The following is a 23214-nucleotide window of genomic DNA, read 5'->3' as shown; positions in this document are numbered from 1 at the left end:
GCATGGTAATAGGTTTATTTCTATCGTTTGTCTTCGAAACTTCCATGTTTTGAAGACTTTCATAAAAATCGCCTATTCACCCCCCCTCTAGTCGATATAACGCACTTTCATGGGACAAAAGCTATCTTGCGGAGAAGTAAGAACAAGAAAATCAGCAGGATATTTAGTTTTCCCACACAAGACTTCAACATCTCTAACAATTCCAATTGGTGAAATAGTATCTCTATTGGCAAGTTTAATTGTGACATCAATACCTTCTAACTCAACAGGTGCAATTTCATTCTTAATTTCTTCGTATAAAGTATGTGGTATAACACTAGCACTAGCACCCATATCACATAAGCCATGATAACAATGATCTCCTATTTTAACAGAAATAACAGGCACGCCTACCACAGGTCTATGTTTATCTTTAGCACAAGGTTTAGCAATTCTAGCAGTTTCACCTTCGAACTGAATAACATGCCCATCAATATTATCAGACAAGAGATCTTTAACAATAGCAATATTAGGTTCTACTTTGACTTGCTCAGGAGGTGTATAAATTCTAATATTTCTTTTATGAACAACAGTTGAAGCTTTAGCATGATCCTTTATTCTAACAGGGAAAGGTGGTTTCTCAATATAAGAAGTAGGAACAATAGGATCATTATAAGTGACAGTCTTTTCTTCAACTTTAATAGGTGCAACTACTTTTACTTCTATGGGATGATGATATTTAAACCACTTCTCCTTAAGGAGATCAACATAAGTAGCAAAATATTCACAGAAAGAAGCTACTATCTCAGAGTCAAGTCCATATTTAGTGCTAAACTTACAGAAAATATCGGTATCCATAAAAAATTTAACACAATCAAACTTAGGTGTCATACCTGACTCCTTACCTTCGTCGAGGTCCCAATCTTCAGAGTTGCGTTTAATTCTATCCAATAAATTCCATCTGAATTCAATAGTCTTCATCATAAAAGAGCCAGCACAAGAAGTATCGAGCATGGTGCGATTGTTATCAGAAAGCCGAGCATAAAAACTTTGCATAATTATTTCTCTCGGGAGCTCGTGATTGGGGCATGAATATAACATTGATTTAAGCCTCCCCCAAGCTTAAGCGATGCTTTCCCCTTCGCGAGGCCAGAAATTATATATATAATTGCGATCACGATGAACAAGATGCATAGGGTAATACTTTTGATGAAATTCCAATTTCAATCTTTTATAGTCCCAGAATCTCATATCATCACATAGCCTATACCATATCAATGCGTCTCCCTTCAAAGATAAATAGAAGACCTTCTTCTTAGCAACATCATCGGGTATACCTGCAAGCTTAAATAATCCACAAACTTCATCCACATATATTAAGTGCTCATCAGGATGCTTTGTTCCATCTCCTGTAAAAGGGTTAGCTAGCAGTCTTTCCATCATACCCGAAGAAAATTCAAAAGGAGTTCCATTTTCAATAGGTTCAGTAGGTTGAGGAGCAACTCTTTGCTCTACTGGACGGGGTGAAGATACCCCGAACAAGCCCCTCAGAGAATTACTTTCCATAGTAACAAGTGACAGTAAATTTCAGCACACTATATAAATTTTTCCTTACCAAATTCCACCTACCAAAGGCGCTACACTCCCCGGCAACGGCGCCAGAAAAGAGTCTTGATGACCCACAAGTATAGGGGATCTATCGTAGTCCTTTCGATAAGTAAGAGTGTCGAACCCAACGAGGAGCAGAAGGAAATGATAAGCGGTTTTCAACAAGGTATTCTCTGCAAGTACTGAAATAAGTGGTAACAGATAGTTTTGTGATAAGATAAATTGTAATGAGCAACAAGTAACAAAAGTAAATAAGGTGCAGCAAGGTGGCCCAATCCTTTTGTAGCAAAGGACAAGCCGGAACAAACTCTTATAATAGGAAAAGCGCTCCCGAGGACACATGGGAATATCGTCAAGCTAGTTTTCATCACGTTCATATGATTCACGTTCGATACTTTGATAATTTGATATGTGGGTGGACCGGTGCTTGGGTGCTGTTCTTACTTGAACAAGCATCCCGCTTATGATTAACCTCTATTGCAAGCATCCACAACTACAACAAAAGTATTAAGGTAAACCTAACCATAGCATGAAACATATGGATCCAAATCAGCCCCTTACGAAGCAACGCATAAACTAGGGTTTAAACTTCTGTCACTCTAGCAACCTATAATCTACTTATTACTTCCCAATGCCTTCCTCTAGGCCCAAATAATGGTGAAGTGTTATGTAGTCGACGTTCACATAACACCACTAGAGGCTAGACAACATACATCTTATCAAAATATCAAACGAATACCAAATTCACATGACTACCCATAGCAAGACTTCTCCCTTGTCCTCGGGAACGAACGTAATTACTCACAAAGCATATTCATGTTCATAATCAGAGGGGTAATAATATGCATATAGGATCTGAACATATGATCTTCCACCAAATAAACCAACTAGCATCAACTACAAGGAGTAATCAACACTACTAGCAACCTACTAGCACCAATCCCGGACTTTGAGACAAGAATTGGATACAAGAGATGAACTAGGGTTTGGAGATGAGATGGTGCTGGTGAAGATGTTGATGGAGATTGCCCTCTCCCGATGAGAGGAGCTTTGGTGATGACGATGGTGATGATTTCCCCCTCCCGGAGGGAAGTATCCCCGGCAGAATAGCTCTGCTAGAGCTCTAGATTGGATCCGCCAAGGTTCCGCCTCGTGGCGGCGGAGTCTCGTCCCGAAAATTTCCTTCCTATTTTTTTTCATCGAAAGACTTCATATAGGAGAAGATGGGCGTCAGAGAGCCACCAGGGGGCCCATGAGGTAGGGGGCGCGTCCTAGGGGGGCGCCCCCCGCCCTCGTGAGCAGGGTGTGGGCCCCCTGGCCTTCATCTTTGGCGAGGATTTTTCTTTATTTGTTTTAAGATGTTCCGTGGAGTTTCGGAACTTTTGGAGTTGCGCAGAATAGGTCTCTAATATTTGCTCCTTTTCCAGCCCAGAATTCCAGCTGTCGGCATTCTCCCTCCTTATGCAAACCTTGTAAAATGAGAGAGAATAGCCATAAGTATTGTGACATAAAGTGAAATAACAGTCCGTAATGCGATAAATATCGATATAAAAGCATGATGCGAAATGGACGTATCAGCCAACTAGATTGGTTTTCTTGCAATGGGAGAAGTGCTTAGCCTTGGGTTCAATCTTGCGGTGTCCTTTCCCAATGACAGTAGGGGCAGCAAGGCACGTATTGTATTGTTGCCATCGAGGATAAAAAGATAGGGTTTTCATCATATTGCTTGAGTTAATTCCTCTACATCATGTCATCTTACTTAATGCATTACTCCGTTCTTTATGAACTTAATACTCTAGATGCATGTTGGATAGCGGTCGATGTGTGGAGTAATAGTAGTAGATGCAGAATCGTTTCGGTCTACTTGACATGGATGTGATGCCTATATTCATGATCATTGCCTTAGATATCGTCATAACCTTGCGCTTTTCTATCAATTTCCTGGCAGTAATTTGTTCACCCACCATATTATTTTCTATCTTGAGAGAAGCCTCTAGTGAAACCTATGGCTCCCGGGTCTTCCATCATATAAGTTTTCGATCTACAATATTAGTTTTCGATCTACTCTTTTTGCAATCTTTTACTTTCCGATCTATAAACCAAAAATACCAAAAATATTTACTTTACCGTTTGTTTACTTTCATCTATCTCTTTTAGATCTCACTTTTGCAAGTAACTGTGAAGGGATTGACAACCCCTTTATCGCGTTGGGTGCAAGTTGTTTGATTGTTTCTTCAGGTATCCGGTGACTTGAGCATTGTCTCCTACTGGATTGATACCTTGGTTCTCAAACCGATGGAAATACTTATCTCTACTTTGCTACATCAGCCTTTCCTTTTCAAGAGAAAAACCAACGCAAGCTCAAGAAGTAGCAACAAGCTGGAAGAGTAGTTCTCTGGCATAAAAGTCGACTGGGTGGCTCGCCGAGCCCGTCGGATATGAGCGAGGCAGCTTGATGCTCCACCTGCCTCACCTAGCCCGACAAAGCTAATTGCCGCCCTAAGCCGGCATGTGGTTCAGCAACTCGCTGCTCGAAGCCAGCTCGCAGAGGAGTGGAAAGTTGCTCCATCCCGGCATGATTGGGAGCACGACGGCACGGGCATCGCCGCCTCCAATGCCTGCGACCGCACCATCCGTCGTCGACGCACGTGTAGCCGCACCATGCACGCAGAGAAAGAAGTTGGCTGCGCAGATGTCGACGAGGTGGTGGCCCGCACGTCCGCGTCCGCCGCCATCATCGAGGAGAAGTAGAACACTGGAGGACGCCACCGCTTATATCCCATGGAGGCCACCGTCTGTGCGTCACCGGCTTGTACAACCAGTGACATATCCAGTCTTTATCTCAGACCATCCTAGGCACACCCGTCTGGTCTCCACAGAAGTACCTTCCCCTCGGGCTGAAGCACCCTCTTTTCCACTCTGATGAGCGGCGAAGCCGGACGTAGGGAAGATACATGGGAAGAATATGCCTCCGGGGCTCCCGGCAGTCCGGTTAGCGGTTGCCGAGCATGGGGAAGACAAAAGGATCCATCGCGACCGGTCGTAGACTAGTGTAGTGTATCTGTGTCGTGGGAGTGAAGCTCCGCGCAACTGTACGTGCACATAGTTTTACATTTTTAGTTAAAATATGTCCAAAATGTAACTGTTTTCGTCCGGTTTATATGAAATTCGTCATGTTTATATGAAATCTGGCCAAGTTTGCATGAATTTCATCCGGTTTGTTGAAAAAGAGTTTGAAATGTATGTGGCTAGCATTCTATGGCGGCCTCCCGCATCCGTGTCCGCGGACTGGTCCCTCCTGTCCGTGGACGGATGCGGGAGGAAATTTGCGGGTTGCCGTTGGAGATGCCCTTAGTGGCCGATCAGTCTGGGCAGCTTTCCATCGGACTGTTTGGCCGCTAATTTCCTACTCCCACCGCTGCTGCTCCTCTCCTTTATTCTCCTCGACACACCTCCACAGCCGGCTGTCAGGACGAACAAGTTTCACGACAACAAGTGATTCTGCACGCATTACTTCGGATTCGACAGGAGCTCCGGACCATGGTGATGGCACCCATGGTCTCCTGCCCCATCGACATCGATTGCTCCCATGGTCAAGATGGAGGTGCTCTCCTTGGAGGAGGAGGAGGAGCAGCAATCACCCCTCCTCCCGAGGCCGCGCGGAAGATCGAGTTGTTGCTCGAGTGGTTGCGCTTTGGCCGGAGTCCAGCGCCGTCCTCGCGTCCACTTTCGACCAACCACAAAAATCCAAATCGGACGCTGCGCCAAGGAGGAGTCACCATCCCCAACGCGCGTCTACCGGAGACATCATCCCCACCACGGGAAGGAGCTGGCTCCACCGTTGCTGCCCCGTTGGCAGTCCAGGAGCTAGCGGTTCCCCGATCATTGTAAAAAAAGGAGGAGCCCTCTTATAGACTGCTAACGCACGACCGCCTTGCCTAGTACCTCAGTGGCAACATCGACTCCTCCTCATCCATGGTGATTGCAATCTCTAAGGCGACACGTCGGGCGTCGCTCGAGAGGTCGAACATTGCGCCAGACTGGGTCCTCGCGGGCTCCACGCTCATGGAGGCCTGGGCCATCGACCGGTCCAATAAAACCATGGAGACCTCCTCTTACCACCGACGCTAGATCAACGACCAACTCTTCAAAGTGTGGCTAGAGGAGTGCGAGCGCTTGGCCCAGCTGAAAGGCATGGGCACATGCCGGAGTCCACTACCCGCGGACGATCGTCGTCGCTAGGACGAGGTGCCCAAGGCTTCGTGCAGGCTATAGAAGTCGAGCGGTTGCGGAGCGTGAAGTGACGACTGATCAGGGTTGCCACAACGCGTGGCGAGGCTTCCACCACTAGAAGGACGACTACTATGGTGACTCAAACGATAGCGGCAACGCGGCACGGATGACGAAGGAGGTGTCGGGGACCTCAGAGCCCATGCCTACCACTCTACGAGGTCACCGTCCGGTACCTCGTGTAGTTTAGTTTTTTTATTGTCCAGTTTAATTGAAACTTTGTTAAATTTCATCCTTTTGATTGTAATAATATATCAAAATCTAACAATCACCCGACTTACATGAATTTTATTTGTTTTTATTATCTTTTTTTTAAAGATCCAACATTGCTGGCGTTCATTGATAATAGCAGGAAGCAATGGAAAACAACAAGGTGGTGAGGGTCCTAGGACCGGAGGATCCGAAGATCAAAGAAACAGAAAAAACAACAGCCCCGAAAGCTACAACACAACACTCCACACGATCCATACTAGGCAGTGCAACTCCGACTCTGACGGTGAACTACTAAGGAAACTAGGCAGGGGTGGAGTCATGGAGGACCACCGAACGAACCACCTATCACGCGTCATCGTATACCGCCGGCCCTCCCCATCGCGGCTTTGACTTCACAGGAACAGACAGTCGAGGCACTCCCATGGACACGCTGGAGAAGAAGAGCCGACTACCACAACCAAGGCCACATCTCAAACATTGCTCACCACCGTCATCATTGCCACAGAAGCGTGCACATTTGACAAAACATTTGGTATCTTCGGTTGAATGATGACCACCCCTATCACTGGTCTGCACGTGCCACCAAACATTTTCTGTCCGTTATAACGAACCGCGTTGGAGTCACCCTTTGAAAAAAAAAGACCCATGGCAGATTCAGCCAAGCAAGGAGATCGGATGCAACTTTCTCTGCGGCGTTTCTTAGGGCGGAACTAATCCATCGAGTTTAAGTTCTAAACTTGTCCCCGATGCTCGCTTTTTTTTTTGATTTATTTTAGGTTTTACGATGATGTTCATTAAGTAGGAAAAGACATTCATGTCGATTATGAGACGCTTGTGATGATTTTTGTCAATCTTAAGATGTTGCTCTGGCTCACTAACTCGAAGGTGTTCGTGATGGTAGGGTGTGCGTATGTGTCTGTAGTGATGAGTGTATGTGTCGATTGTATGTGTTAAAAAAATGCAACCTTTTCTCTCCTCTTTGCAACCAGTGTGGAGCCAAAGCTAGCCGTGGAACACGGAGGTAGACGCTGCACACTGCACGCACAGTGTTGACGCGTCTCCATCTCAAACTGAGCTGGTGGGAGGTCTCCCCTCTGCTGTCACATCCCAGATTCACCCCTTCTCGTTGCTTTCAGCCGGCTTGCCCTCCTCCCTCCCCAGTCTCCCCTCGTCGCCAACCCCGCCACCGCCGCCGCAGCTGCCGAAACCCGCCGCCCAGCCCACCACCCCGAGAGAAGGAGGTTCTCTCTTTCATCGCCCCTCCGTCCTCTCCTCCGCTGGGCTCGCGGGGAGCGAAGATCCGCCCGGACACGGCTCCTCTTGCTGGTAAGCAAAGCCCTAGTACTCGTTGACCGCTGTTCCTTTGGCTCCGGTCTTCTCCCAGATCTTTGTTCTCCATGGCCGATCTCGGCTGAACCCAATCCCGTTTCCTCCCAGTAATTTGGCGTGGATTGACCCAACTTATAGCAGTATACTTTCCGCAGATTTCGGGGGTTGTTCTCTTGCCGCGGCGAGTTTTGAGGATGATGAGCTAAGAAGGTATAGCTCGTGCAAGCCGCCGCCCCTTTGTTGTTTCTGATAAACCGCTGAGCAGGCGAGAGTCTTGCTTGAGGTGGTAGTGAGAGATGGATGCAGTGTCCGAGGTTGCGGATGCCATGGGTGCATTGGGCGTTGACAATGGGGCGAGCCAGAAATTTCTGCCCAAAGACAGTCCAGACAGCGAAGAGTTGGCCGATGTGGCGCTTTCTGGCGAGAGTGAGGTGATCAATCCACCTGAAGAGGTGGGTGGGGAAGCCACCTCGCCATCGGAGGACATAAAATCGCAACCGGAGGACATACAGGCCAGGGTTCCCAAGGTGAGAGCCTGCCATGTTGGTACATTGTCCTTGCTGAGATCTCACATAGATGGTTTGGTGATAATTTTGTGCTTTCTGCCATTTTCATGTGTTCTAGGGAAGCCAGAGCCGTTCCCCTAAGGTTACCAAATCACAGCGCCAGAGCCCGCGGAGCGGCGATAAGAGTCAAGCTAAGAAAAACACTCCGAGTTCTCTGTCCACGAAGGCACCTATTGCACGAGTTTCTGATCCAGATTTAGTTGATAGCTCTTCAAGCAATGGTGATGCTGATGTTAAGAAAGTAAGTTCATTTTTCAGTTCAATTCCCCTATCACTTCTTGGATATTGCACACACATTTTTATAGTGCTGAAATGCAAAACTCTTTGTTGTCCAATATGAGGATGCAAGGGTATGTCTAATGCATTTTGATCTTACTAGAATTGATTGGTCTGTTTTGATTCAGAAGGCGGAGAAGAGCAATTCTCGACCAGTTGCTAAGGAGAGCTTGTCGCTGGAGGATTCAAAGTACGTTGTTTGTTTGTTCTTGTGTGTATATTGTCTCCTTAGTTGTATCTGTTTTATGGATTTAACATCCGCAATCTCTGTGCCCAATTATGGTAGGCTGCACTTTATGTAAACTGATTAATATGAGTGAAAACAAGTCTCTATTTATGGTACAGCTGGGACAGCTAGTTTTTGTAGTAGCACGAGTTAGTAAGGAAAATGGTTTTTGCATACCATAAAGGGTCTGATACTAAAACTATGCGAAAGCCGAAAAGGATTGCATTCATACTTAGTGTCCTTCTATTTGTTAGGTTACTTTTTGTTTGCTGCCGTGCTACCAAATTTTTTAGAAGTGATTCTTGTTGCCATATTGAGAAGTGTCGTCTCAATACATTTTGCATCTATAAAACCTGAAGCACTCACTGCATACTCAATTGGATACTGTCATCTTTAGCCTTTGGATGAGTCTAGCTATATACTTACTCTCCTAATGCACTTGGATATAACCACCCTCTAAATGCATCCTCCATCTGTGAAGCCTTAAACTGTTAAACTCCTTTCTGTATTGTCAACTTTAGCATGTGCACAAGTCTAGCTAATTCCTTTACTTTAAAACTTACTTTTTTCCGTAAACCCTTGTACTACTTACCTATTGCATTTACATTATTAAAATAGTTTCTTACAGTCATATTCTCCATTCAAATACAGGGAGAAGAGGAAAACTCAGAAAGCATCTAACCAACGTGTAGTAAAAAATGATGAAGAATCTAATTGTGAAAGAGTAAAACCTCAGAAGGTTGGCAGCACCCCTTCATATGGGTTTGCATTCAAATGCAATGAGAGAGCTGAAAAGAGAAGGGAGGTAAGTTGTTCTTACATAACTTTTACAACTTGTCTTTTTTTTTTAATCTCATGCCTTTGCTTACCCATTTTGCAATCAAGTAGTTCTACTCGAAGCTCGAGGAGAAGATCCATGCACAGGAATTGGAGAAAAACAACATGCAGGCAAAATCAAAGGTCCGCATTCTTATTTGTCATTTCCTCAAAATAAATCCATGATTTTTTGTATGGTCCATTGTAATAGTGTTAGCTTTATTTGTTTGTTTATCACCGTGCAGGAAATGGAAGAAGCTGAACTCAGGCAGCTACGGAAAAGTTTGAATTTCAAGGCAGCACCGATGCCCAGCTTTTATAAGGAACCACCAGCTCCCAAGATTGAGTTGAAGAAGGTAACCGCCTTGACCCCTGCTCAGGGAGAGCTTCCTCCTTCCATTCTGTCAAGTGAATTAAGAACTGAATCGGTCGCAACCAGCCTTGTAGACCTTATTAATATATTTGCAACCTGTATAACTGTGAAAGCAGGGAACTCCTGAATGCAAACTTTTCTTTGTTGTCTTGTGGAAACTTAAGTCTTGCTACAATACCTTCATATATAACCAAAGAATACTGTAATTGTTTTTTTTTAATCAATACTTGGATTACATAAGAACAGCTTCTGCATTCTTCTAGTAAGATCTAAAACTACACTTACTACACCTAAATTGTGATTCCAGTAGTGCTGCCTTGCTGGTAGCTTCATGTATACATGTCATGATGGTAAAGCCACAAAAGACAGCCGGGAGCATGGCTGGGTTGCATGGCTAATCAGGGAGAGGGTTAGACGAAGTGGACATGATATATACTTCCTGCTTAATGAAAATAGATGCACCAAGGTGCTGGCCCTAACAACCGAATCGAAAGAAATGTCATATCCAAGGAAATATCTTATCTCTAATTGGCTGAAGGCTGAAGCTAAGGGTTATCTTATCTCTAAATGATACTATTCCCAACTAAAAGATAAAATGTATTATCCCTAGCACATGGGTGACCAACCCACATCACATACAGCTGTCACATGGTTATGCATGACTACTTCGTTCAAGAATTCTGGAGAACGTTCTATTTGCAGCCAATTTTTTCACGCCGAAAGCATTATTTTCTGTAGCTAGTGCAGTTGTACTGTAGGTGATGGTTACTTCATCAGCTGTTTAGGAGATTCCATTTCTTGTAGATATTATGCAAGTTTCTTTTGGGTGTTTAATTACTAAAATGAAAATCTCCATCACCACATGGTCCATGTCTCTTGCCACTATATTTGAGTAAATCTGAAACTCAGTTAGTTATTTGATTTACCTCTTTGATGAGTTTGTGCAAGTTGACCATCCCTAATTATTATGGAGTTAACTGTTAACAGTATTTAAAAAATGGACCGTTAGTTTTCCTGGTAGACAGGTGGTTCAAGTTTCTACCATGATTTGCACTAGCAATTTTAACTCGCAACATGTAATGCTTATTGGTGTGTCCTAGCTTCTGAAGAATACTACTTATCCACTGCTATTCATCGTAGGTCCCTACCACCAGACCTCGATCACCAAAGCTTGGTCGCTCAAAGAACACAACTTCAGCAGGCACAGCAGTAAGTACCAATCCTTCAAGCCGTCCAGTTCGTCTGAGCCTCGACCAAAGGGCCTCCCAAAACAGCCCCAAGGCAGCACCTGCTCCGAAGAAGTCCCAACGGAAATCTCTCCCCAAATTGCCGTCAGAGCAGACAGGTTCTGTTGACATTGCAACTTCGATATCTTCTGCAGAACAGCTAGAAATTAGCAAGTCAACTGCAACTGCAGATCCCATCCGGACGCCAATCCGTGCTCAAGTTACTCCAGACGACCATGTGCTCAACGCATAGAAAACAGTCTTGAGTCCAGTCTTTCGGAAAGCTGAGAGTCATGCCTCAGCCTCCCATGTCTGCATTTTTGTCATTTGGGTAGTAAACTTGTGGCTGGTATCATGTGCTTGAATTAGTGTGATCACCTGGAGTTTGAAGCATGGCAAGCAGCCAATGTACTGTTTATCTTCTCAGTTTGTGTTGTTTTTCAAACAGTACAAGGGAGTGGTGTTATTTGTAGTTAGTAACATTTGCATATGACTACCTTGTATTTCCAAGCCGCGAGACTTCTTTTTCCTGCATGAGTTTTCCCTTTTCTTCTTTTACTGCAAAATTTGTGCCAATTTTGCTATGAACTTGGTGCATTCAGTGTAATTTTGTGTTCTGTTCCTACATGGAAGATGGATCTGCTTCTGCTGAACTGCTGGGGCAATCGGTTCTGGCATTTACTGTAATTCACAAGTGGTACATACACCACGTACACCATGTTATCAGGAACATTCTACATGTACAGGCACAGCAAAACCTTATTAGGCTACATATTTATCCTGCAGTGCTGCAGATCCTACCAACCTTAGAAGCGTACTGCTCACACAGGTAGCCGGACTTGGTTTATTCAGTTTACAAGCTGCCGCGTCCCGGCCGGCGACGGCGGTGGCGGCCTCCCTCAGAGGCCGCTGTGATCGTGGCATGTCGCTCTTCCTTGCAGAGTTCCAGATGTAGTTTGTTTACTGGTAGTGAGATTGATTCTTCGTCTAAGAAGCCGCTCTGATGGAGGATGGCTGCGCTGCCCCATAGAACGGCGGCGACCCCGCCGGAGGCTGCCCGTCGTTGAGACCGTCTTCCTCCTCGGCGTCCCACAGGAACCCGGCGTAGGATCCCAGGACATAGCTGCAAGAGAAGCACAGCGAGAAACTGTCACGCATGCCAAGCAAGGAAGCAGCGAAGTGGCGCGCTGAGTTGTTTGGCTGACTGACCAGTCGTCGGGCGCGGCCTGGACGGCGCGGCTGTAGTAAGCGTCGGCGCGCTCAGCGTCGCGGCTGGTCTCCCAGACGAGGCCCGCGTACATCGCCAGGGCGTCGCCGTCGCCGGGGTTGGCGACGATGGCGCGCTCGCAGTACTCCTGCGCCCTCGCCGCGTCCCCCTGCACCTCCTTGAGGAACCTGGCGTAGTTCCCCAGAGGCAGCGAGTTGCCCGGGTTGGCCCTGATCATCCGCCGGTAGTGCGCGTCGGTGGCGCCGCGGTCACCTCCGTCGCCGTCGCCGTCCCCATCTCCTCCGCGGCCGCCCTGCCAGCCGCCGCACACCCTCCCGCGCCCGCCGCCTCCCCCGACGCCCTCGAGGAGCGCCAGGGCTCCGCCGGCGCCGGCCTCCTGTTCCTCCCCCGCGGCGTCCAGCCCCGTGCTCGTCAGCAGCCGGCGCAGCGGCACGGCCGCCACCCCGACCGCGACCACGTCCTCGTCCTCCTGCTGCGCCTCCTCCTCGTCCAACTCCTCGAGGAAGGCGGAGGCGGCCGGGAGCTGCACCGGCGCCAGCAGATCGGCCTCGGACAATGCGCGGCACAGCGCCCCCTGCTGCCTCGGCCCGTGATGCCCCGCCGGCGACGCCACCGCGAGGTGCCCGTGGCCCAGTACATGCTCCACCGCCGCGGCCGCCGGCACGCGCGCCGCGTTGAGCAGCGGCGAGGACGCGCTCCGCAGCAGCATCACGGCCACCCGCGGTCTACCCTCAGTCCCTCACCCTCACCCCAGAGAGAGAGAGAGAGAGAGAGAGAGAGAGAGAAATATCTCAGGCGGACTGGCAGCGTACGGGCAAGCGCGTCGCGTCACTCACTGAGTCACTGACTGACACTGCGGGCACGGCTGGCGCGAGATATATATCCGGCGAGCAGGGCCGATGAGGCACGTGATGAACGCCGACGTGTGGGGCCTCGACTGGGCGCGGCGGGCCCGTGGTGGTTGCGGCCGCAGCGGGGGCGGGCCCGGGTAGGAAGAGGGGTCGGGGGCGACGGACGGACGGTATGAGCTCCGGGCTAGGCGACACAGCGCGGGGTGGTGGGCGAGCGCGACGGCCCACGGCGTAACCCGCGGCTGGCTCTTCCGGTGACTCGGTCTGTGGGCAGCCATTACCCTGGGGCGTCCAGCGCTCTCCAGCTTGGCTTTGCGGGGTGAAAGTGAAACCGAGTAGCGTGCGGACGGCAGGAGAGCAGCGGTTATATGTGGCGCGAAGGAACGGAGCGGTTGGTTATCATCGGCAAGGGAAGATCCAACCCAATGGTTCTGGGGCGCAAAATCTTCCCTTGGAGTGTAGGGGCGGCCTGATGGGTTGCGTACCCCTCCGTGTGTGACGGACGGACGGTGGTGCCGTGCCGTTGTTGCGTCTCTCCGTGTACTACGCCAGGCCAGATACCGTTGTATGGATTGTCCATTCATGACTTGCTTGAAATCACGCTAAGCCGTACGAATGAATGGGCAATCGGGCATTCAACAATAATCGTTCTCCAAATCAGTTCGTATATAAGCTACAAACTAGAAATGCATCTCATTAGAAGTGCACACCTCTAATGAATACTGCAGCTTTAGGCTCAATGACGCCCCATTTTCACGCTCTCAAAAAATAAGTAGAGTACAATTCAAACCTGAATGAAAATATATTATCATAACATCTTGATTCGAAACTTAAGAATTCAAGTACACACACTTGAACTACATATCAAATTTAATGTTTTCCAGACTTAATCGTTCAAATTCGAACACAACATATGGTTCAAATGAAATAACAATCCAAAAGAAAACATGATAAAAACGTAAGAATCAAGTGCTATGAAGTGGCCAACGGTGCTCAATAAGATTTTCATGGAGCTGGTTGTATGCTTCTAGGTTCTTGATCCTTCAATGTGCTTGGAGAAATGCTTGGATCATGTTTGCATGACGTTCAGGCTCCGCCATGACATCATTGTAGACGCCGCAAGTTCTCCGTGTCATCTCTCTCGACCTCTATGATCATGTTATGCAAGATCACATATGTTGTCACGACCTGTCAAAAGCTTTTAGGCTTCAAACTCAACATGGCCACGGATAAATGCAAAGCGTTTTTTAAGCACACCAAAAGCTCGCTCAACATCCTTCCTAGTAGATTCTTGGCACACTAAGTGAGATTTCTTGTTACCTTGAGGATGTTGGGTCTTCACAAATGTGGCTCAAGGAGGGTAGATACCATCAACAAGGTAGTGCCTCAGGTTATACTGTTGGCCATTGACAACATAGTTACAAGTTCGAGCATCACCGGCAAATAGCCTTGCAAAAGGATGGGATCATTGCATGACATTGAGGTCATGTTTTGGAGCCAAGCATTCCAAAGTATGCATGTTAGATCCATAGATCATGTGATGTAACTGCCTCAATATTGATGGTTGGGATCATGTCAATGTTGTTTGTATTGACATTTCCATGCCACATGATAATTGTTCCACGTCCATCTTCTCCCCCTCCATCATCTTCATCTCATAGAAACAAGCCATCTTCTCCTCTTTCCGGTTGGCCGCCAATGACCTATTTACCTCCAACATCGCAATTAACTCCTCATTGTATGCTCGAACAACATGCTTCTTGGCTAGCTTTGAGTTTTTATTTCCATCTGTCCGAAGTTGAGGAGTGGATGGGTTCTCTACCAAGTCATCGTCAACTTGTGTGTTGGGCCTTTGCCTCTTCGATGTGTTTGAAAGTTCCTTCTTGCCCACATCTCATTTCCAACTAGCACCCTATAGCAATGAAATCATCTACATCATCATTCAATTGCTCACTACAATAGCAAATAAAGAACCTAGCAATCAATATCAAATCATGCATCATTCAATTGAGCAATTGCAAAATAAGAAGTATGTTTGTTCCTTGCAGGGATATCCTTGGGAACATCGGCTTCACTCTTTGTCTCGTCTGAACCGGTCTCGTCTTCGGCCACTAGAGGTGGAAGGGTCATTGCGCGACAAGGGATGTAGGATGGTGGTGGTGGAGCTACCGACGACCACCTCTGGCGACCGATAGCTCTCAATCTCTTCACTTGGCGTTTGTCGATTTGGTCCTTGTGGTGCCAAACTTGCGATTGGCCATGGGTCTTCAACGTTGACGAGGGTGGCGAAGGGTGCAACGATGGTGGAGTTGTCCATTCCAGCGGTCATTGGGGCTAGGGGCAACCGATGGAGGGCAAGTGACGGTGGCCGGATCGAGCGGCAAAGCAGCGGATGAGTGGGGAGCAACACAGCGTGTTCCCTTTTTCTTTTTCTGAGAAGTGCCCACTCTAGACTATATTTGAGCTAGTGGGGTGAGTCTTAAGAGGGGGGGGGGGGGGGGGGGGGAGGGAGGACTATATCTGCTAGATGATACTTAATCGCTAAAAACAATTCCTCTAAAATATAATACTCCCTGTATCCCATAATGTAAGACGCTTTTTGACACTAGTGTTGTGTTAAAAAAGTCTTACATTATGGGACGGAGGGAGTAGCTTTTAAGGGATCTGCTATAGTTGCTCTTAGAGAAGGCTAACTACCTAGGAGACTGGTTTTAATACTCTCATAAATGATGTATCTTTCTTTGATTATCAGTGAAGTGTGCTATGAAGGCTTTCCTAAATAAACCTAGGAGGCTCGTTTATGTACACATGATACTCGACAATTAGCATCATCATACGGCGGTGCGCGTCGGTTGGTTGGTAGCGATTAACAGTAAACACAAGTTGGTAGGCAAGGCAACTGAGGGAAAGTATCATGTGCTCCCAAGCTTGGTGTACTCCCGGTGCTCCAAATTCAGAAAAATAATTTTTAAATGTTTCAAAAAATTCCCCCAAAAAAATGTGAATGTCCATAAGGAATGTGACTACAACCCCTCAAAATTTCATATCCAAACTCAAAATGCATATTGAGAAACAAAAAAGTGAAATCCGGATATGAATAGTGTCAATGTTGCTTTTGTCTTTTTTTTACACTATTCATGCTAGATTTCACATTTTTATTTGTCAATGTGCGTTTCGAGTTTGGACCAAAATTTTTTAAGGGTTGTAGTCACATACTTTATGAACATTCAGAATTTTTGTTAGATTTTTTGAAACATTTAAGAATGTTTTTTTGAATTTGAAGCACTGGGAGTACCCCAAGCTTGGGAGCACCTGATATCTCCGAGGCAACTGAAGCAGTGTGGGTAGGGAGGGGTGACATGGGACACACAAGTCTACGTGCCAGTTTTTCTTTTTTGCTTATGGCTGGCTGTAGAAATAAGTTGTCCCCTCCCTGATCTCTAGCTTATTTTAAAAAACCAATCTAAAATTTTACTAACTCCGTATGTAAACACAAGGCGTTTCTTAACTGAAAAACATCTTAAATTTAGTAATGAAGGTTCTATTTTAGAAGCCTACTAATTATTACTAAGCTTCTAAAAAATAGATTGGACTTCTAGAATAAACTAGGTATAGTCCATCTTATTTTCGCAGCTGGTCATAAGGGCATCTTCAATACCGACGTCCAAACCGTACACCATACCTATCCGTGGACTGGGGAGACCAGTCTGTGAATATTGATGAAGAGCGGCCATCCAACTATAGCCATATACATTTTCAACCAGATTTCAACAAATCGAACAAATAACATACAAACCGAGCAATTTTTATCTAAACTGGAGCACATTTATTATTATTTTTGACATTTTTCAATTAGAAAAAGCGATCAGACCTAAACCTAGCCTGTGGCGGCGCCCATCCCTCACGTCCTTGTTGTTCCCTTTCGGCGATCACCGGGTCCATCTTGCTGTCTTCATGAGTGGCGTTGATAAGATCCGTGAAGTGAAGGTGCGGGTCGCCGGCGGGAGGAAGAGTAGAATATGAGAGACAGACTGGCCCATTTGGGACTCGAGGCCCCGCCGCCTCCCATGCTCTACTCATCCTCATCGTATACGTGTACATGCAGACACTCTCCTTGTGCCACCGGCGTGGCCAAACGTTGTTTGGCGGCACACTCTCCTTGTGCCACCGGCGTGGCCAAACGTTGTTTGGCGGCACGTAGAATGTGCAGCTGATGGCGTTCTCCCACGGTTGCCAACTCCGTCTCCACGTTCGGCGGTGTGAGCGTGGGCGGCCTCGTAGAGTGGGTTCGTAGTGGCCATGGCCGACAAGGTTTCCTCGCTTGCGCGCTTGACATAGATTTGGCCCTTCGCCGACCGGTGCTGCTCGAGTAGGAACAACTTAAAAACCGTTGCTCCTCCCGCGCCCGCCAGAATGTCGACATAGGCGCCGTCACCGGCTACTCCTCCGCCATGGCGGTGTTGAAGTGCGTTTGTGCTAGCTCCTTCGTGAAGCCACCATGCACAGGCGCAAGCTGCAGCTCAGAGTCGTCGTCGGAGCCTGTCTCCATTGTGGAGTTGTCATCGGCCTCTATCCGAAGAGCTGGCCGGCGTACTGGCCTCTATCCGCGTCGCATGGCGGCTCTGCCAGCCGGCCGCAAGGACGGCCACCTCACGCTTTTGCTTTGTCGAGAGGCTCTCCCACAACGCGTTCTCGCTCGCGGTCATGATGGATGTGGTACACGGGAGTATGATGTGGAGCGAATTGGTTGCGGTGTGAGCCGGGTGGGCCGCCTTTAAATAGCGGATGCCCATGAGGTCAAGCGTCTGAGTGCGTCAATGCGTGGGCACAGAGTTGGTTTCCTGACCGACAAGCCTATTTAATGGCGGCGGATGAACAAATGAATATTGAACGGATGTGGTAGATATCTGTTCCGTTCCATCCAATAAACGTCTTTCAGTCAGTAAACATGCACGAATACCGGGGACACAACAGGGACGGCGCCATCAATCGGCGAGCCGCTTCAATGCAGATGACAGTGAGAGATCATGTTTGCTCTGGACCGGTGTCAATACCAAGTGGTCATTCTAGAGCGGCATGAATGCACGCAGCTGACTTAAAACGAAAAAAGCGCATAGACGAGGAAAATGGTTTTTGGTGGGCCAGGTTTATTGGAAGTAGGCATGGTAATGGTTCGGACATCCGCAAAACCTCCTCGATTTGCAGGCGAAAGACGTGACCGGACACACGCGTTATTCGGACGGTTGCGGGAGATTGAGATCGAGGACGAAAATTCAAAGGATGGGGTAGCCGTTGCTGTGGAGTCACTGCAGGGGGCGTGCTGGGCCCGGCCGGCGTCCTCTGATTTGTGTGTGCGCAGCTGTCACAGTGGGGCGTCCAACTTGGCCCTCGCATCCCTCAACAAAAATATAAAAAAAAACCTGGCTCTCGCAGTCGCAGGGTAAAACGCGCGGACTGCAGGAAAGCAGCGGTTATTTGTGGCGCCAAGGAACGGAGCGGCTGCTTACCATCGGCCAAGTAAAGAATTTCTTCGATTGAATTTGACCGACGAGAAGTTCAGTATCGGTTAACAGCAGACCACAAGTTGCGTGGTGAGGGGAGTGCGCCGTAGGAGGGAGGTTGTGATCTGAGGCGCAACGCAAAAAGCCTTTCCTTGGAACCAACCCGTGCACGCGCGTCCATCCACTCACCCTGAGCCATTTGCAGGAAATCAAGGAATGCGAGGTTTCCATGGAGCCGAGCAATTCCGCCGTCCCATTCGTGGGCCATTCATAGCCTTTTTGCACGTAACATCGTGCGCGCTCGAACACACAGACATGGATGGAGATTTTACTTTGACCCACGCAGATATCAGCGATCAGGAATGCACGGAGTAACATGCCTGAATAATTCACCTGCAGTTCAGATACTGGTGCTGCCTGTCTCGCGTGCAAGATACGGCGTCAAGGCCTAGAGATATTTTCTGTTACTATGTGAATTTTCAGAGGGAGAGGGAGAAATGCACGAGATAGTAGTATGGGGACCCTTTTCAATTAAAAAAAAGAGATAAATGGGACTTTTTCTAGGGGGTAGATAAATGGCAAATTCCCTATATGACGCTTAACGCCACAGAGTGTCGCTGAAACGCACGGGCGGAGGCTGCTAGAGATCGGTTGGGCCAGCCCATTCAATGTTTTATGTTGGTTCTGGTTTGGAAGATTCGTGAGCCGGGTTTTCCCCCTGGGTTTTTGGTTTTCTTTTTTTTTCTTTCTGTTTTTCGTTTTTCTTTTTCAAGTTATACTTACTTTTCACAAAATATTTGGAAATTTCGAAAAATGTTCATAATTCAAAAGGTCGTTCCTTTTTTTCAATTTTTTTCACAAATTCAAAATTTTTGAGGAATTTCAAATAAGATTGCATTTTAAAAAAAATACAGTTTTAAAAAAACATTTGAAAATTCTGTTCACAGTGTCAAAATATTGTTTGTGTTTCTTTTAAGTTTGGAATTTCAAAAGTTGTTCATGTATTTTATTTTATTTTCGTGTTTTGAGAATTATATACAATTTTGAAAAGAAAAAAAAATCTGTCGCTCTAGTTATTTCTTAAAGAACCAGGCTTGCAATCAGTTACTAACGCTCGTCGGCTCCAGTGATAACAATATACGTTCAGAAGTTGGAAGTCACCTATTCTATTCATTGCCAAAATCACTGTTTTTTTGGAAGGAAAAATTACCTCAAATTGGTTGGCTCGATTGGCCGTTGTATGTGCATCACCCTTTAAAATAAAAAGGAAGATAATAGTATGGTCCATATAGATTTATCGCATCGAGATCTTTGAAACTAGATCCCATATTAATGAGTTTTGATGAACTTTTTTTTTGTCGAAAAACTGGGAATAAAAAGATAAATTAAAAATTGAAACCGGAAAAAAGGCCGAAACCTGGAAGCATAGTTGTGCTTTAATCACCAAAACTTTTGGGAAGCACAACTATGCTTTTTGCAGAAACACGGGTTATGCTTTTCCGTTTTCGTGAAGCACAAGCTATGTTTTTCCTTTTTTTTGGCAAGCACAATTGTGATTTGCCTTTTCAAAAAGCACAATTATGTTTCTCACGGAAGCAAAATTGTGCTTCTACCTTTTCAATAACCATAATTATACTTCTTGGGTAAGCACATATGTGCTTTTCGCACATATGTGCCTTTTCCCTTTTTGAAAGCACAAATTATGCTTCGCACGAGAAAAGTAATTATAATAAATAATTTTTCCAGAGAAAAATGTAGGAAAAGCCAAGCATGAACCAAAAAACATGAACAAATACAAAAATAATCATGCATGCTGAAGAGAGAAAAAAACATGCTCCCATGATGTGCACCAACACATGACACGTGATGGCGGCTGGGGTGCACCAAGTGGTGCCCTCATAGCCAACCCAAAGTGTCCACTGGGTTCTTCCCCGAAGGGATACCCCTTAATTAGTTGCTCACTAATGTTATAGAATTTTCTAATTGACGCTCGTTGTGTCAAAATGCCAACCTTTCACGTAGAAGAGGCTCATGTGCCATATGTGACGCGCCGACCCATCAAGATTCAGCGAGAGGGTTTCTTGTTCCGGTTTTGGGAACCTTCAAGAAGGTTTTGGAACCGGGTTTTTTTTGTCGGTTTCTTCAATGGTTCTATTTTTGTTCATTTTAATTTATATTTTAAAAAATGTATGCATTTTCAATAAAAAATCACATATTCTAAAAATATTTCCATTTAAAAAAGGGAAATTCAAAAATGTTCATGGTTTTCAAATTTTGTTAGGTTGTCAAAAGTATTCTGAAGATTCTAAAAATATTAATAATTTTGAAAAGGTGTTCAATTTTTTTGATATTTTCTCATGTTTTAAAAAATGTTCTGAAGATTTATTTTCTTCATAGTTAAAAAAAGCATGTTCCAAAAAAATTTCTTGATTTTTTCATATATTGTTTGGTTTGTGCTGCTACAGTAATCATGTGCTTTGTGTGCCAATGGGCTACTCCAGCCTGGATGCGCCCTGTGCGTTGCCCTGATATTGACACAATGAGCGTTCAACAGGAGGCATGGGTGGTTTTGTTTGTGCTATTTTCGTAAATTCATTTTTTGTCAAAACATTTTATTACTTGAACCGTGCGTTCAAATCATGAATAGTTTCACTGTAGCATTTTTGTGTCAAGATCTTTCCACTGGAGGGGCCACTCCGACAATGATGAATTGATGATACATGGCCGTTGTCATCAGCCAGACCGGCCACACAGTGGCGGAGGCAGGGGGTACTGGCAGGGGCAAGGCCCCCTATGCTCTTACAAATACATCTATATGTACTCCTAATTTTTCATTTGTCAGACAAATTTAGCTACATTTAGGTGATTTGGCCCCCTCTAACATTATATGACATGTTTTGGCCCTCTATATATTTAGTTTCTGACTCCGCCACTGCGGCCACATGTACGAGGTAACCGTCCACTACAATCTAGTTTAAGTTTTTTTTAAGGTTTTACTTGAACGGTTGAAATATCGTCCATTTTATATAAATTATATCAGAACTTAAATGAATTCCGTCGTGTTTGGATCAATTTTGTCTGAATGTGTTTGTATTATGGTCAGACATTTATGGCTAGCATTGGATGACTGGCTACCGTATCACTGCTCGTTCTAGGGGATAGCGTTTGAGATGCCCTAAGCCCCTAGTGTGCTAAAACTTGCTTTAAAAAATTAATCTTAGAAAAACTTATTTTAAAACTTATTTTTTGATAAAGGGTGAATTTTATTGGCTCAAATGAAGCATCGAGAAGATACAATATGAGCACACACCCGGCCTCTGCATAACTAGGATACACACAGCCAACCCAACACATACACACACACATACGCATAAACACGCCAACAACTAGTAAGGTCACAAGACCAAAAGCTATGCATAAGCATGGAAAAAAGAAAATGAAAAAGTAAAAAGCTCCAAAGAGATCAGATCAACAATCGACAAACTAGAACTGAGACCATGTCCACACCAACCATTGACATTACATGGAGGCCGATGATCTTCAACAGCAACACCTTCAGGAAGGAAGCGACGCTCAAGCGCCACCGTCACCGGATCCAACCACAAAGGCCAGAATCAAAGTTTTCACCCTGAATAATAGTCTGAACATATCCGAGCAATGCCACCAATAAAGTAACAACATAGAAAACATCGCCATTGCCAGGTATGACTACTCGGGTCTGACCTAGGCTTTCGCTCCGGAGCTCAAGACCAGATGCTCACAGCACCACCATCAAAGCCAATTTTAAAACTTATATTGGGTTTATTCCCGTTTGAGCACATGTTTATGATGGCTGTATGCGTCTCATAAGGACAACCAAACTACAGTAGTACTTTTATTTTTTTGCGGTGGAGTAGTACTATTTTATGTTTGTATCGCCAAAATCTATAACAAATAATCAATGATATCTTTGGAAGACCGGACGAAAGCTACTGGAGCCGTGCAAAAAGAGTACAAGACCGAGCACCTTCTGTATGTGACACAAGGCGGGCCCGGCGATCATTGCCCACGAACTAAAATTGCTTCGAAATGACAAAACACAGCAAAGCATAGCAAAGCCTCTCCCCTAAACAAGATTAGCCTGAGACCGACGTGGATGCCTGGTGTCTCGCTGTCCTCTCTTTTAATTCCAAAAACCGTCGCAGCCTCCACGTCCACACGTACTCACAACGGCCGTTGAACCAGAACAGAGGCCATGAGGTCATGCTCATCTTTGTTCGTTTCCATAGTAAGCAGCTATTGGACTTTCTTTTTTCTTGAATACATACAAACATGCGTACCATTCTTTATGAGGAGGGATGGTAAAGAACCTAAACCACCGTTGTTACAATTTTAACTACAGCACCAACAACAATCCACTAACCCACATCACGCATACACCAGCCTATCTGCCGAGGAGATACCAAGAGAACTACTCTCGTCTTGCCCACCATAACAACTCCGCGAACGAATATCCATTTCTGAGCCCAGAGTCATCTGCACCCGGTCAATAAAAAATTCACAAAAAAATCAACTTTGTTTTGTATGTTATATAATTCGGTGTGTGAGCTGCGCTGCAAATTTCAGATCGTTTGAACATATGAGTAGCTCTCAGCAAAAAAGATAAATTGGGTTAGACTGTACATGAACAATAAACTTTTTTACAGACTCTAAATTTTTCTTTTTTTACCGAGAGCTATTCAGATGTCCGAAT

General features: G+C 45.9%; 2 protein-coding genes across 4 annotated transcripts; one reads left to right on the top strand and one right to left on the bottom strand.

The window, feature by feature from the left end:
• The first annotated feature begins 7144 nt into the window (after positions 1-7144).
• Positions 7145-11436, top strand: LOC125525644 (protein WVD2-like 5). Of its 3 annotated transcripts, none has more exons than XM_048690646.1 (8): positions 7145-7416; positions 7561-7946; positions 8044-8226; positions 8390-8451; positions 9139-9292; positions 9376-9447; positions 9549-9659; positions 10817-11436. In XM_048690646.1, exons 2-8 carry the CDS (start codon positions 7716-7718, stop codon positions 11153-11155), a joined length of 1152 nt encoding a protein of 383 aa, XP_048546603.1. In that variant the 5' UTR covers positions 7145-7416; positions 7561-7715; the 3' UTR covers positions 11156-11436. The 3 variants fall into 3 exon arrangements, with proteins under 3 accessions (XP_048546603.1, XP_048546604.1, XP_048546602.1); XM_048690647.1 differs by having other exon boundaries at positions 7558-7946; XM_048690645.1 differs by having other exon boundaries at positions 7147-7416; positions 7575-7946.
• Positions 11437-11556: 120 nt separating this feature from the next.
• On the bottom strand, positions 11557-12981 carry LOC125525645. The gene is made up of 2 exons (XM_048690648.1): positions 12112-12981; positions 11557-12025 (listed from the first exon to the last, which is right to left on the bottom strand). The coding sequence occupies exons 1-2, from the start codon at positions 12837-12839 to the stop codon at positions 11890-11892; spliced, it is 864 nt and encodes a 287-aa protein (XP_048546605.1). The 5' UTR covers positions 12840-12981; the 3' UTR covers positions 11557-11889.
• Positions 12982-23214: the final 10233 nt, after the last annotated feature.

Source organism: Triticum urartu, chromosome 7 (genome assembly GCF_003073215.2).
Source record: "Triticum urartu cultivar G1812 chromosome 7, Tu2.1, whole genome shotgun sequence".
Lineage (NCBI taxonomy): Eukaryota > Viridiplantae > Streptophyta > Magnoliopsida > Poales > Poaceae > Triticum > Triticum urartu.
Note: the sequence above shows the minus strand (reverse complement) of the source record. Positions and strands in the feature narration are given on the sequence as shown.